Source organism: Portunus trituberculatus, chromosome 40 (genome assembly GCF_017591435.1).
Source record: "Portunus trituberculatus isolate SZX2019 chromosome 40, ASM1759143v1, whole genome shotgun sequence".
NCBI classification, from domain to species: Eukaryota; Metazoa; Arthropoda; class Malacostraca; order Decapoda; family Portunidae; genus Portunus; species Portunus trituberculatus.
The window spans coordinates 22,570,085-22,585,388 of record NC_059294.1 but is presented as its reverse complement, the minus strand read 5'-3'; the positions used below and the strand labels follow the sequence as shown (position 1 = coordinate 22,585,388).

Here is a 15,304-nt window from a genome sequence, read left to right as displayed (position 1 = left end):
CAATGTGTTTCACTCACCTTAATATTTTCTTTTAGTGTGGTTATCAATGCACCACACACTTCTGGAACAATACGGCTGATAAGTTTTTTTGAAACTGAATAAATACATCAAACTTGCAAAGGAATCACCACTTCCAAGGTATCTGAGTGTTATTGCCAGCCTTATTGAGACAGGAACACTTTTTCTATAGTTTGTGTCCTGTTTGGCTATCAAAGGACCAATAGCATTTATGAGGACCTCAAAATCTTCGCAAGATATTCTTGAAAATTTTTTAAATCCACTCAGAGGATCTACTTTTAATTCTTCCAAAAAATTTTCCGTTTCTTCCTCTCGTCGTTTTAAAAAGGGTCTCACCCAACATTTAGGCTTTGCTCTTCTTTTCTTTTTTAGCAAACTGCATACCACAACACAGGCTGCACCACAAAGCACTACCTCTTCCTGTCCGTCCATATTACTAACTAACTAAATCACTGAGGGCAAACTGTGCTTAACTTTAGTATGCGCACAGTTCAGCACAAGTGCTGCAATGTTCGCGTACAAAAGTTGTGTACATTTAGTCGGTGGACACATGGTCAACAAGGGGTGTTCTTTTGTATGTGCACAGCAAAAGTTCTGCACAAAAAGTGCGTAACAATTTGTGCAGAACACGGTTTTGGTGGAATGGTACCTTTAGATTTACTCCTGCTGCTGGTTGTGGGAAATGGCCGTGGAAAAGAATAGGACCCTATACACAGCTAGGATTGTAGACTGCAGGTACAATATCTACATAGAAATCAACCTACGCATGGCATGCTTTACACACGTACAGTACTATTTTTTTTTTTTTTCATTTAGAGGGGAGACTGGCCAAAAGGCAACAACAAAAAAAAAAAGGGCCCACTGGATTGCCAGTACCTTTAAAGTTATTAAGAATTATCGAAAATTCAGGGATAAATGTCTTGAAACTTCCCTCTTAAAAGAAGTGAGTCGTAGGAAGATTGGAAATACAGAAGTAGGCAGGGGTTCCAGAGTTTACCAGCGGAAAACATGAATGATTGAAAGTATTGGTTATAACTCCTGTAATAGAGAACTGGACATAATACGGATGAGAGGAAGAAGAAAACCTTGTGCACCGAGACCGCAGGAGGAGGAGAGCATGCAGTTAGCAAGATCAGTAGAGCAGTTAACATGAAAACAGCGATAGAAGATAGCAAGATATGCAATTAACATGCCGGGGATGAGAAAGAGGCGGAAAAAACCCTGAGGAACACCACTGTTAATAGATTCAGGAGAAGAACAGTGGCTGTCTTAAACGGCAGCAATAGAACAGTTGGAGAGGAAACTTGAGATAAAGTTGCAGAGAAGGCTAGAAGCCGTAGGAGGGTAGTTTTCAGATCAAAGCTTTGTGCCAGACTCTATCAAAACTTTTGATATGTCTAACCGTCACTCTAACGCGACAGCAAAAGTTTCACCAAAATCTTTGAAAGAGGATGACCAGAAGATCACAAGTAGAGCGACCTTGACGAATGCCATACAGGCGATTAGAACGAAGATTGTAAAGTGACAGATGTTTGAGAATCTTCTTATTGAGGATAGATTAAGATACTTTAGACAAGCAAGAAATTAAAGCTATAGGGCGGTAGTTTGAGGGATTAGAACGGTCACTTTTTTTTATTTTTATTTTTATTATTTTTTTTTTTTAGGAACAGGCTGAATGTAGGCAAACTTCCAGCATGACGGAAAGTATAGAAGTCAATAGACATAGTTGAAAGAGTTTGGCCAGGCAAGGTGCAAGCACGGAAGCATAAGCATAGCTTTTAAGAACAATAAGAAGGACCCCATCAGGTCCATAAGCCTTCCGATGGTTTAGGCCAGCAAGGACATGGAAAACATTATTACGAAGAACTTTAATTGTTGGCATGAAATAGTTAGAAGGAGGAGAAGAGGGAGAGACAATCCCAGAATCATCCGAGTTGAGTTGTTAGCAAAGGTTTGAAAGAAGAATTAAGCTTTAAAGACATATGTGATGGCAGTTGTGCCATCAGGATGAAATAAAGGAAGGAAAAATGAAGAAGTTTTTGGTCAGATGCCAGATTGTCTCAATTTGAGTTTGAGAAATTTTGACATTTTCTATTTATGATGGAGTGTTTGGCAAGTTGAAGAACAGACTGGCATGATTCCGGGGAAAAAATATAAAGTGCATGAGATTCAGGTGATGAAAGGCTTCTGTACCTTTAGAGGGCAACCTCTCTATCATGTATAACTCGAGAAAAGCTGTGTTAAACCAATGTTTGGAAAGTTGAAAAAGAGTGAGGAATGTACAGTACGTCTCCATGCCAGACACTATCACCTCTGTTATGCGTTCAGCACACAGAGATGGATCTCCGACACGGAAACAGTAACTCTTCCAATGAAAATCAGCATAATACCTCCTCAGGTCCCCCAACTGGTAGAGGCAAAACGCCAGAGGCACCTCCGCGTAAGGGGTTCTTAAGAAAGGATTGGAGAAATAGGACAAGATACAAATATGAAGAGCCTAACGGAGAAGATAGGGTAACAGCATAAGCAGAAGGTTTTGAGATAAAGTCAAGAATGTTGGACTTATCTCCAAGACGGTCAGGAATACGAGTAGGGTGTTGCACCAGTTGCTCTAGGTCATGGAGGATAGCAAAGTTGAAGGTTAGTTTACCAGGATAGCCAGTGAAGGGAGTAGAAAGCCAAAGCGGGTGGTGAATATTGAAATCTCCAAGAATGGAGATCTCCACAAAAGAATAGAGGGATAGAATGTACTCTACTTTGGAAATTAAATAGTAAAAAAAAAAAATAATAATAATATAGTCAGAGGAGTTAGGGGAGAGACAGAGAGCACAGATAAATTTATTTAGAGAGTGACTATAAGTCGAAGCCAGATGGTGGAAAACTTAGAAGATTCAAGAGTGTGGACATGAGAGCAAATTAAGTCGTTGCGTGCATAGACGCAACATCCAGCTTTGGAACTAAAACGAGGATAGAGAAAGTAGGAGGGAACAAACAAGGGGCTACTGTCAGTTGCCTCAGATAGCTATGTTTCGGTGAGAAGGTGAGGTTTAGTAGAGGAGAGGTGGTGTTCTACAGATATAGAATTAGAAGTTAATGAAGAAAAAGATGAAGGAGGTGTCAAGACATTTTGGGCCACTATATGAAGAGTAGTCCGAGCTGGGGACATTTCTGGTCCCTTCCTCAGAAGGAGACTCCGAGACTGGATTAGGAGTCGCCATTTGTTTATTTTGAGAGAAGGAAGTGTGTGTAGTAAGTGCATGTACTTTTGTGTGAAGTGGGGGAGAGTTGCCTTTAGAGGACAGGCTGTGACTGCCCCCTTGAGTTGTAAGACACAAAGGGAAACGTTCAGCGAGATCACAACTACCTTTAATTAATAGAAGGTTCGTAGCAACCCCTGAACTGATCCAGACCAGAATTGGTCCGGATCAGAACTAGTGCTATCAGACCTCACTGGGAGTAAATTATCGTTTCGGTAGATGTCTATTACCTCCTCCTGTGGATATAAACTCACAATGACTGATAATTTTCCCTTCAAAGTTTTCTCCCGATATACATTCTCATCAGTTCCTACCTCACCTCACTGTTCGATATTCCACTTCAGCGACTTCGGTGTCGAACCACTTATTTAGGCTACAAATTCTATTATATATATATATATATATATATATATATATATATATATATATATATATATATATATATATATATATATATATATATATATATATATATATACACACACACACACACACGATTTCATTCTTGTAATTATTTAACTATGTACGTACCTAAGAAGGAGTTATATATATATATATATATATATATATATATATATATATATATATATATATATATATATATATATATATATATATATATATATATATATATATATATATATATATATATATATATATATATATATATATATATATATATATATATATATATATATATATATATATATATATATATATATATATATATATATATATATATATATATATACGTATATATAACAATCTTTCAAATTAACGCCCTCTCTCTCTCTCTCTCTCTCTCTCTCTCTCTCTCTCTCTCTCTCTCTCTCTCTCTTCGTTTGATTATTTTCCTATCCTCTCTAAACTTGCAATACTAATCTATAGCCAACGCAACTGAAACTATAAACTCGTGCATGGTAACTACGTATTAATTTCAACGACATGTGCCTTTACCTCGTACGATATGATAAATCTGTACCTAAGTCGTTGCGTAAGCCTATTCAGAATGCAAATCAATACGTAAACTATTTTACCTGGTGAGTGAGTCACAACAAATAATCGCGCGAAAATGGGACTTATCGTAAAGCTACATTACTATATTACCATACTTTGCCCCCCGTTTTTTACTTTATATATATATATATATATATATATATATATATATATATATATATATATATATATATATATATATATATATCAGTGTTAAACTCCATGAAAAGCTTGATCGTTACTCATAGGACAGACTGTTAAACTCAATTTATGAAGAGCTTGATCGTGAATTCACAAGAAGAACTCAGTGGATTTTCATACACTGTGGAGCTGCGCGGCAGTGCTTGCAAAGAACTATAATATAATATAGCTATAGTAATAGTATATAGGTGTAGATCTCAAACCACAGCATTCCATAACGTGTATATTGCAATTTAGTGAATTATTTGAAAGGTTTCCTTATGTGTAACCAGATACGAAAAGATTTTCAAAATTCAAATGATGATACAGTCATTATTCATTAATCTTAATCAGTTCATTGAAGATGGCAGCTGATATATGCCACCGGGCGGCCATTGAAGGCAGCAAGCTCCTCGAGGAAAGATGTCCCGATAGAGGCTTTAGGAGAGAAAAGAAATGCCTATATACAGAAATACCTATATACATCTGAGAGAGAGAGAGAGAGAGAGAGAGAGAGAGAGAGAGAGAGAGAGAGAGAGAGAGAGAATTTTACACACCTATTGTTATTCAGGGAGAATGTCCTTAAAATATTTTGCAAAATAAAAGAATTTAAACAAACCATTAATTTTTGCGTACTTATTTACCCATACTCGATCTACTTTCATTGCATCGCAACGAGTGGAGATATGTATGAAATCCATCGAGTTCTTTTCTTCTAATATTAATTCTTACTTTTCTCGTCACAGATTCTAAAGATACACTCTAAACACGGAAACTTCAACAAAGACCAAGTCCCAAACGTGAAGGAAAAACTCCGAGAAAGGAAATACATTGGGAATAGCACAGATGCCCTATATAGTTGTAGGTAGAAAGAGGAGACATTGGGGAAGGAGATAGATGAGGTCTATCCTTATCACTAACTAAAGTATTTTACTATAAAAGGGATGGGTAGCAAATGCTGCTCATGACAGAAATGTTCTTTCAGATGTGACTTATTTAGCGGTAGGAGACTTTTTCCATCACTGGCACCACACGAGCGGCCGATATGTCACGGTGTCACTGGCAGACTGGCTGCGATCGCCGATCAGTACCTATAACAGTAATTGTTACAGTAGCTGTGGTGCCACCTGATGTAACTCGTTAACGCTGCTGTGCCGCATGTATTCATGTAGTTGAATTTTACGTGTTACTCTTTTTTTTTTTTGTAGTACAAACCACTTCGGGTCTCAACATAAGGAAGTGTTCTGTGTTTCCTGCCTGTATACCGCCAGCCACGCACTGCAACTACAGGTATACTAGCTGTCAACACAGTTCGAAAAATAGGTGAATCGAATGAATACTGTATATTTCTAATAAGATAAAAACATTAGCGTTGGTAAATGATGTTAGTGATACAATATGACGATTGAGGCGATCATGGGTGTTTTGAAACATAAGTATGCTCTTACGTCTATATATAGCTTCGGTCGCATATTGTCAGAGATCTTTAAGCTGCAGAGAAACGGTCCAAATCTCAGTTTCACCTCTATATTGCGTAAGTACAAAGTATACTCAATAAAGTTTTATGCAGCGAAGTTCTAGCGGATGGTCCCCAAACAAATCGCCATCAGCGTTGCCATGGAGATCGACGGCCCCCCACGTTTTCCTGACAGGAATGTGGGACTCTACAATGTCTTTTATGCACGCAATCGTCTATCTTTCATTGACTGGTTTCGTGTATGCAACATGTTACTTTTGTGGTCACACTTTGTGCAACAATAATCTACATTCTAATGAAGGATTAATTTACGTGGTAGATATATTGTACGTTGTGGAATAATTTTAAGTTAAACAATGAAGTGATAAACATATCTAATAGTTGAATTACAAAATTCATCTTTACTATTGTATTCTGTCATGTAACCATGTCTTTCACTGTTTTCCCAGCTCATCCACTTCCTCTGAGATGGACACCCTACGCTTCGCTGTAGATGACGACGACGACCTATATTCAGGGTTCGACACGGTGCACCCAGCACTTGACACCCGCCATCTGGAGAGTGACCCAGGCTTTCAGGAGGCTGTCCGCACTAGCCATGGCCGCCGTCCTCCGGTTGGTTGGGGGTTGCAGGCAAATATAAAATGAATGTTGGGTTATGTTCGGTATTTGCAGAATATAAGCTGTTGGTATTTTCTTATGTTCGTTAAATATTTTTGACGATTTACTTTACTAAAACAACTATCACTACTAGCACTAATTAGAGTAGTAGTAGTAGTAGTAGTAGTAACTACTACTATACTACTACTACTATTCCAAGACTAGTACTAGTGTACTAGACTGTGCACATGGGCGTTGTCTCTATATTTAGTGAACCAATGGTGGCTTCTATTAAAAAAAAAGATAATGATAATAATCTCGTAGGTCTTTATGAATTAAGTAGATGATTTTATATGTAAGAAGAGAAACCAGCCATGAGCACCAAAAGGTAAAAACTGCGACCCAAAATAAAATAAAATAAGATAAATAAATAAATAAATAGATAAATAAATAAATAAACACCGAGGTCCCGGTCTCCGAAGTTCTGAACAGGGTCAAGGGAGATAGCCAAATGAATGGGATAAATGTCTTGAAACCTCTGCGTCATAGGTATGAAAAATACAGAAGCAAAGAGGGAGTTTACCAGAGAAAGGGATGAATGATTGAGAATACCTACTGGTTAGCTTTGTTTAAAGAGTTAACCATTACTTTCAATAATTCATTTTGATAAACTCTCAATCATTCATCCCTTTCTCTGGTAAACTCTGAACAGTTAACCAGTACTCTCAATCATCCATCCCTATATCCGGTAAACTCATGAACAGTTGAACAATACCCTCAATTATTCATCCCTTTTTCTAGTGAAACTTCCTGCCTGCTTCTGTGTATATACGAGAGGGGGGTCAAGACATTTATCCCAGAATCTAAAACAAGGAAATAGCCTTAGAACATCGGTAGATGTATGCAAGAAGTGTACTGTTGCACCATAGAAAGATGATGGTGGATACATCATATTGTATCGGGTGTAGGACAAAAACTCACCGTACAATAATTCACCGGACAAAAACTCACCGGAAAATGTGGAAGGTAGACAAAAACTCACCGAAGCTAAACTAAAATTTCATTAGACTAATGAAGTTAAAATGAAATACTAAAATTTTATTAGACTAATGAAGTTAAAATGAAATAACGAAACACCAGGGTTTAAAAGCAGACACATTGCCCAACAGCTCGAAGGAATTCTTCTGTGGAGATCCTGCCGGCAATTACATCTTTACAAAGAGCCTTTAAACGTTTCTGAAGACCAACATAGTTTCTCTTTATTCGTTTCTTTGGAGGTTCGCCTCGGTCATCTTGCAGCATCATGGTTTTGACAAGGGCTTCATCCTTCCTAATGTTATCAACTACAGTGTAAAAAAATGGATGAGAGTGACCAACAAGTTGTTTGAACGATGAATACCAGGTTTCACTCATATTATTTGTTCGAGCTGCATTATTTAGGGTATTATTGTGCACATTCCATATTTCTGGCGGAAAAGTTGGTGGTAGTCGTCGAAAATTGCATTGCAGTATTTCAGGATCTTCATTATTTCCAGGAAGTCGAATATGATGAAATGTACCTCTAACGTATGTCCTGTCAAAGTATGAAGGGAAGTCTTCAAATTGTTCAGGAGTGTTGTTCTTTAAAAATGCTATACTTTCTGCGACTTTTTCTAGTGGAAGAAATGCTAACCCATCCATCATTCCACAGAATAGCCTGCAATCATTATTTTCACGGTAGCGATTCACAAGCCCTAATTCCTGTATCTTACGCCATGTACTTTGTGTCAAATGGAAAAAATACCCTTTAGTGGCTACATGAGGACCTAAGATTCTACTGACTGCCTGCATGGCAGCTTTTTCAAAATCTAATACAATTTCTGAGGGATCAGGTGTGAATTCTAGCCTATCACAACCATATACAATACTTTGAAGCAGTTCTTCATATATATTTTGCGACTTTCCTGACAAGAACACATACACGCAGGAAACATCTTTTTCACCTAATGGTACTCTATTAATGTAAAGTTGCTGGAAAATTTTTGGCACCATGGTAAAGTTCCCGTCCATAAACCACGTACGGGCCCGGCACATTAATCGCAAGCACTCATCAGTAGCATATACAACCACTCTGTTGCAAGCATCAGAACCACTTGGGCTCGGATGTAGGACAAAAACTCACCGGACAATAATTCACCGGACATTGTAATGTATAGTTTGATGTGTTAGTGTCGAAGTATGTTTCAAATGCTTCACAGTAAACTCTTTAGAAACGCTTAAAGGCTCTTTGTGAAGATATAATTGCCCTGGTGTTTCATTATTATGTTTTTATTTCATTAGTGTCCTCTTTTAAATTCTGGTGTTTCATTATTTCATTGAAATTTCATTAGTATAATAAATTTTTGTTTGGCTTTGGTGAGTTTTTGTCCACCTTCCACATTTTCCGGTGAGTTTTTGTCCGGTGAATTATTATCCAGTGAGTTCTTGTCCGGTGAGTTTATGTCCGGTGAGTTTTTGTCCGCGCTCCATCGTATCGCATCACTGGGTGATTCGCAATGACGATACGATACGTTGATGTGCAAAGGCGCGTACACACTTGTTGCATTTTCACGTATAGTATCATCGTTGTGTAGCAGTATGAACTGGAAAGTGTTGCATCGTTGCGTGTCAAAATTATACAAACATACGCAACGGGCTCGATCCGCCATTTGTTGGTCTTTTGCCGTCACATCAAAGGAATAATAAACAACTCACCAAACCTCGTGTGGACATGGAGCGTGGCATTGTCACATTGCACGTTTTTTTTTTTTTTTTTTTTTTTTTTTCAATGTTCAACCCAATCCCAGTCAACATCATACAAGTTGCGTGCATCCTCGTAAAGTTTTTTTTTTTTTTATGCAGTCCACTCACATGTTGGAATTTTAAGTTAGCTAACATAATTGTTCCATTGCACATCTCCCTACTTGCGTAGAATTAAGAAACCCACCAACGCCGAGGATTTTTTTTCCTCCCTTTTACCGACTTCATGTTCATGAACAAAAATATATGCGGCCGCAGCCAACTGAACAGTTACACTCATGGCTACGGTCAAGAGCCTCAGGAAGAATTTGTTGTACCACGGAATGATGATACAATACAGTGATAAGCAACGATGAAACAATACGTGGAAATGCAACAAGTATGTACCCACCTCAACAATTGAGCTGTGTCCCAGGTAGCCCACTCGCTGATGGATATTTTTAATCCATAGCCCTGTCAAAATTCAAACACGATATCTAAGCTATCAATGATACCTCCATTTTATTTATGTTCATTATTATCTTTTTTCTACTTTTGTGTTTAACAACAATTGATTTTCACCTGGTGCCGGTGTTCATTCGTTGATTCATTAATCTGATTCAGATAATCTGCGATTTTTTTAGATATCCTCTTGTTTTTTTCTAATTCTTAGCTCTCCTAATTTATTTATTGATAATATATATAATTTTGTATTTATTAATTAATTTATTATTCATCTTTTTTTCCTTATTATTAGTTATCATTATTATAATTATATAATTATATTAGTTATTATTATTATTATTATTATTATTATTATTATTATTATTATTATTATCACTATCACTACTACCACTACTACTATTACTATTGTTGTTATTGGTACCTAATTATTATTATCATTAACTATTGTTATTATTTTTCATCACATCTTTATCTGTTTATAACACTTCACTGAATAGCCCAGAAGTTCACTTTGTATAACTTTTTCTTTCCTTATATAACTTTACAGTAACTACTAGTAATATCCTTGTGAACCTTTTATAATAATACCTTCACATGTCTCCTTCCTGTGTTTTTATAGTGCTTTCATAATTGATGAGATTCCCATTAAGCCAAAAGCTTTATTGTAATTTATGGTTGTTTAATGTGAACATATTGTACATACATTTTTCTTTTTTCGATAGTCATCATTATCATGAAGATACTCATTTGTTGAACATTAAATTGTTGTAGAGTAATCATAGTTCATCTGAATTTTAAACATTATCCCAATTCTATTTGTATGTCTTAAATGTTTCCCTTCTTGTAATATTTTAGTGCATTAATCTTTTCATACTTTATTGTTGGACGTCAATTGTTAGTTTCCCTCTTATTTATAGTTTTTGATAAGTTGTCAACTTACATTTTGGTAATCATTCTGCTGTCTTATAGGCCCAATGATAATATATGATTTTGACCTATCACTTGATATTTCCACTGACAGACACAGAGCCGCACACCAGGCACAGCCATACGGCTGACAGGTGCTGCACCTCGTCTTGGAACAGTTCAACAGGGACCTGGAGTAAGTTTTCTTGTCTGTAGACCTTTTAACATCCTCCATTTTTCAATCAGTCATCTGTCATTCATTCATTTTGTCTTTAATGGTAATTTTTTTTCATAATCTGACCATTCATTATCATTCATCTCTATTCAATCAACAACTTCTCAAATCACCATCATCCACATTAGTTGTACAAGCTCAACTTGTTTCCTCATGAAACAATCATAATATAATTCATCTATGCTCCAAAGGCATAACCACATGAATAATAATAATATGTATAAGTTATTTGAGGACCACATAACCATAGGGGCTGAAGCGCTAGCTCCCTGAATACAGAAATATGTATTCCTATGTAAAGAATTAGTAACTCTTCTTATGTATGGCTATAGCATTTGCAACACTTTTCTGGCACCATATATATATATATATATATATATATATATATATATATATATATATATATATATATATATATATATATATATATATATATATATATATATATATATATATATATATATATATATATATATATATATATATATATATATATATATATATATATATATATATATATATATATATATATATATATATATATATATATATATATATATATATATATATATATATATATATATATATATATATATATATATATATATATATATATATATATATATATATATATATATATATATATATATTTCGGGAGTAAACCATTTTGAATGCATGTACTATTGAAGTCAACAGCGAGGTCTGCATTATTCTTTTTGTACAGCGTATTTTGTGTTTTCGCACAAGTGCGTTAGTCCGGTTTTAGTTGGTAGTTGGTTGATAGTTGGCACACTACTCTACCAACTAAACCGACTAACGCACTTGCGAAAAACACAAAATACGCTGTACAAAAAGAATAATGCAGACCTGTTGTTGACTTCAATATATATATATATATATATATATATATATATATATATATATATATATATATATATATATATATATATATATATATATATATATATATATATATATATATATATATATATATATATATATATATATATATATATATATATATATATATATATATATATATATATATATATATATATATATATATATATATATATATATATATATATATATATATATATATATATATATATATATATATATATATATATATATATATATATATATATATATATATATATATATATATATATATATATATATATATATATATATATATATATATATATATATATATATATATATATATATATATATATATATATATATATATATATATATATATATATATATATATATATATATATATATATATATATATATATATATATATATATATATATATATATATATATATATATATATATATATATATATATATATATATATATATATATATATATATATATATATATATATATATATATATATATATATATATATATATATATATATATATATATATATATATATATATATATATATATATATATATATATATATATATATATATATATATATATATATATATATATATATATATATATATATATATATATATATATATATATATATATATATATATATATATATATATATATATATATATATATATATATATATATATATATATATATATATATATATATATATATATATATATATATATATATATATATATATATATATATATATATATATATATATATATATATATATATATATATATATATATATATATATATATATATATATATATATATATATATATATATATATATATATATATATATATATATATATATATATATATATATATATATATATATATATATATATATATATATATATATATATATATATATATATATATATATATATATATATATATATATATATATATATATATATATATATATTTTTTTTTTTTTTTTATTCTTGATCAATAGAAATCTGTATAGCAAGACTTTTATCTGAAACGTGCTTAAAATCTTTATCTTTCTTAGTGGAGTTATTGTTGGTAAACTTAAAATGCAGTTTTTTCAACCAGAAAAATAAATAGATAAAAAAATAATAAATAAATAGAGATGCTTGAGCTCCTATGGTCCTGGAGCCTTCATCTTATCACTGACATTGCTTATCTTCAGACTTTGCTGCATGCTTTACCTAACTGATAATTTATGGGGCAGACAGGTGGTTCCAGTGATGGGTTACGAAGACCCATGACTAGCATGCGAGGCACTGGCTACACCTCCCAAGGAAGTGCATTTGATCCACTCAACCAGGCCAGCAAAGGCCCAGCCCCTCCACTCATCTCTAAGACAGAGGAAAGGTACAAACATTACAGTACATAATCTGTTATGACCAACATAGTTTCAGACTATAATTTTTTTTTTTTTTTTTATACCACCCTGAGAACATAAACAGAACACTATAGACTTCACTGATTTCAGCTTTCTCTGCACTAAATATAGTTTACAATACTTTTTTTTTCATAAAATTACATGATATTCATGACAACCAATTTTTTAATCTTGCATTGTTTGACAAATTATTTAATATATGGTTATCAAATCTAACAGTTTTATTTTTTATTTTTAATATTTTCTTTACTACTTATTTGTCATATTGCATTTCAAACTAAAGTTTAGTTACTTTAACTTACTGTTACTATTCTTATAGACATGGAATTCAAGGTGATAAGGGAGTTATGATAGTTATTTATCTCACAGGTATATGGCATATAGTATTATATGATACAACATGATGGAAGGGGCACAAATATATTAATTCTCTCTTCTCTTTTTCTGTTACATCTTTTCATGTAATCAGCTGCTTTTAAATAAAATACTCAGACTTTCTGCCTCATTAAGTGTTTTTTTAAGAAAAAGAATGCTGTAATGAAATAAATTATTAATAACTGTCCCAGCCCTGAGGAGAAAATCAAGTCCTTGGAACGAAGGGTGATGGGACTCATTGAAGAATCGTGCTTGGCAGCCTCACGTGGAGAAATAAGACTGTCTCTTGATAGAGCAAAGGAAGCCTCCAGCAAGGAACGTTCTCTTATCAGACAGCGAGAGCAGGCAGGCCTGTCTGATGGTCACAACCTAGATCTTACTTTCTCTGTAAGTGTTACATATTCTCATGTAATGTGATAAGGCAATAAAAGGCACAAATCTACAGGAAGCAGGACTCAGCCAACAAAACTATTGAATGCACAGAAGTATAAAGGATTCCATTTTCAGAAATGTTCATGTAAAAGAACATATACATATTGGGAATGCAAAATAATATATACCATGATTAAAGTTGATATTAAGAATTTGTATAATTTGTATAATTACAATACAGTGGTGCCTTGGAATACGAACTTAATCCGTTCAAAATATTGTTCTTATTCCAAACCTTCTTACTCCAAAGCATCAAAATACATGTATTCTTAAGGAAGAAATTATAATTCGTTCCAAACCACCTCCCAAGACCAAAAAAATTATATTTTTCACCTAATTTCTTACTTTTTGCATACGATTACTATATATACTACTATTACTATTATGCTATAACTATAAAAAATATGAAAATAAAGCAGGAAAGTAAGCCAAATGTAATATCATGAAAATTCAACTTCTAGTCAGAAAGAAGTGTCACCACCTCCTCCTATGTGACTCCATCAAGCCAGCACCACACATTCTTATATAAGCCAATAAGTTTTTCTTTGATATACTGCATTCATTATGGAAAATAAATCAGGGAAGTAAGCAAACTGTAATATGAAAATTCAACTTCTTCATGGTCAGAAACAAGCGTCAACACATCCTTCTCAGCCGACTCCATCACGCCAGCACTATGCACTACAGTAAAAGTCCTGAAATCCGGAAGTCATGGGGGTTCAGGCATTCCAGATTCTAGGATTTTCCGGATTGTAAGATAGTAAGGCTGAAAGTAAGATTAAAATCTTGAGGGTACTATGTAAACCCCACTAAACTAACCCTAACTTGCTATATCTCTTTGTAGTACTGTCATAACATATTACAGGGATTGTTACTACCACCAGTCCACTGTGTACTTCCTCACTACACCACACAAGATTTATGTAGGGTTTTTTTTTTTTTTCTTGAAGATTTGCCAGACTAGGGGGGAGTGGCATATGCCTTTCCAGCCATTATGGCGGCCCATATGTGATGATTGCTCTTTTCCTACTTGTCAACTTGTATTTCTGTAGGTGATTTCACTATTTTACGTAGGCTTTTCCACTATCCACATATACTGAGAAGTTTGAGTGATTGTACTGTACTGTACCCCACATAATATGTATACAGTCCACAATACTTATGTCACACTTTATAAAATGATTTTAAGTATAATACAAAACACATTTCATAACACAAAACATTTACTAATGTCTGATAAAGGGAAACAAAAAGAAAGGAAGGC

The 15,304-nt window shown here is 33.1% G+C and overlaps 1 protein-coding gene and 1 long non-coding RNA gene across 5 annotated transcripts in view; one reads left to right on the top strand and one right to left on the bottom strand.

Moving 5' to 3' along the window:
* Positions 1–5,166: 5,166 nt before the first annotated feature.
* The window catches only part of LOC123515895 (intraflagellar transport protein 88 homolog), a 73,401-nt gene continuing 63,263 nt past the window's right edge, over positions 5,167–15,304 (top strand). Inside the window, exons 1-5 of one of the 2 annotated variants that reach the window (XM_045274788.1) lie at positions 5,167–5,741; positions 6,378–6,543; positions 10,772–10,852; positions 13,060–13,202; positions 13,800–13,995. In XM_045274788.1, coding sequence (XP_045130723.1) covers positions 6,397–6,543; positions 10,772–10,852; positions 13,060–13,202; positions 13,800–13,995 — 567 coding nt within the window. In that variant the 5' untranslated portion in view covers positions 5,167–5,741; positions 6,378–6,396. The remainder of the gene's footprint in view (positions 5,742–6,377; positions 6,544–10,771; positions 10,853–13,059; positions 13,203–13,799; positions 13,996–15,304) is intronic. The other variant, XM_045274790.1, reaches the window with a different exon arrangement.
* Positions 10,396–15,304, bottom strand: part of LOC123515900 — an 83,607-nt gene continuing 78,698 nt past the window's right edge. For all 3 annotated transcript variants that reach the window (XR_006678008.1, XR_006678007.1, XR_006678006.1), the window contains 2 exons: positions 13,037–13,186; positions 10,396–10,847 (listed from right to left, as the gene is read on the bottom strand). This is a non-coding gene — a long non-coding RNA (uncharacterized LOC123515900). The remainder of the gene's footprint in view (positions 10,848–13,036; positions 13,187–15,304) is intronic.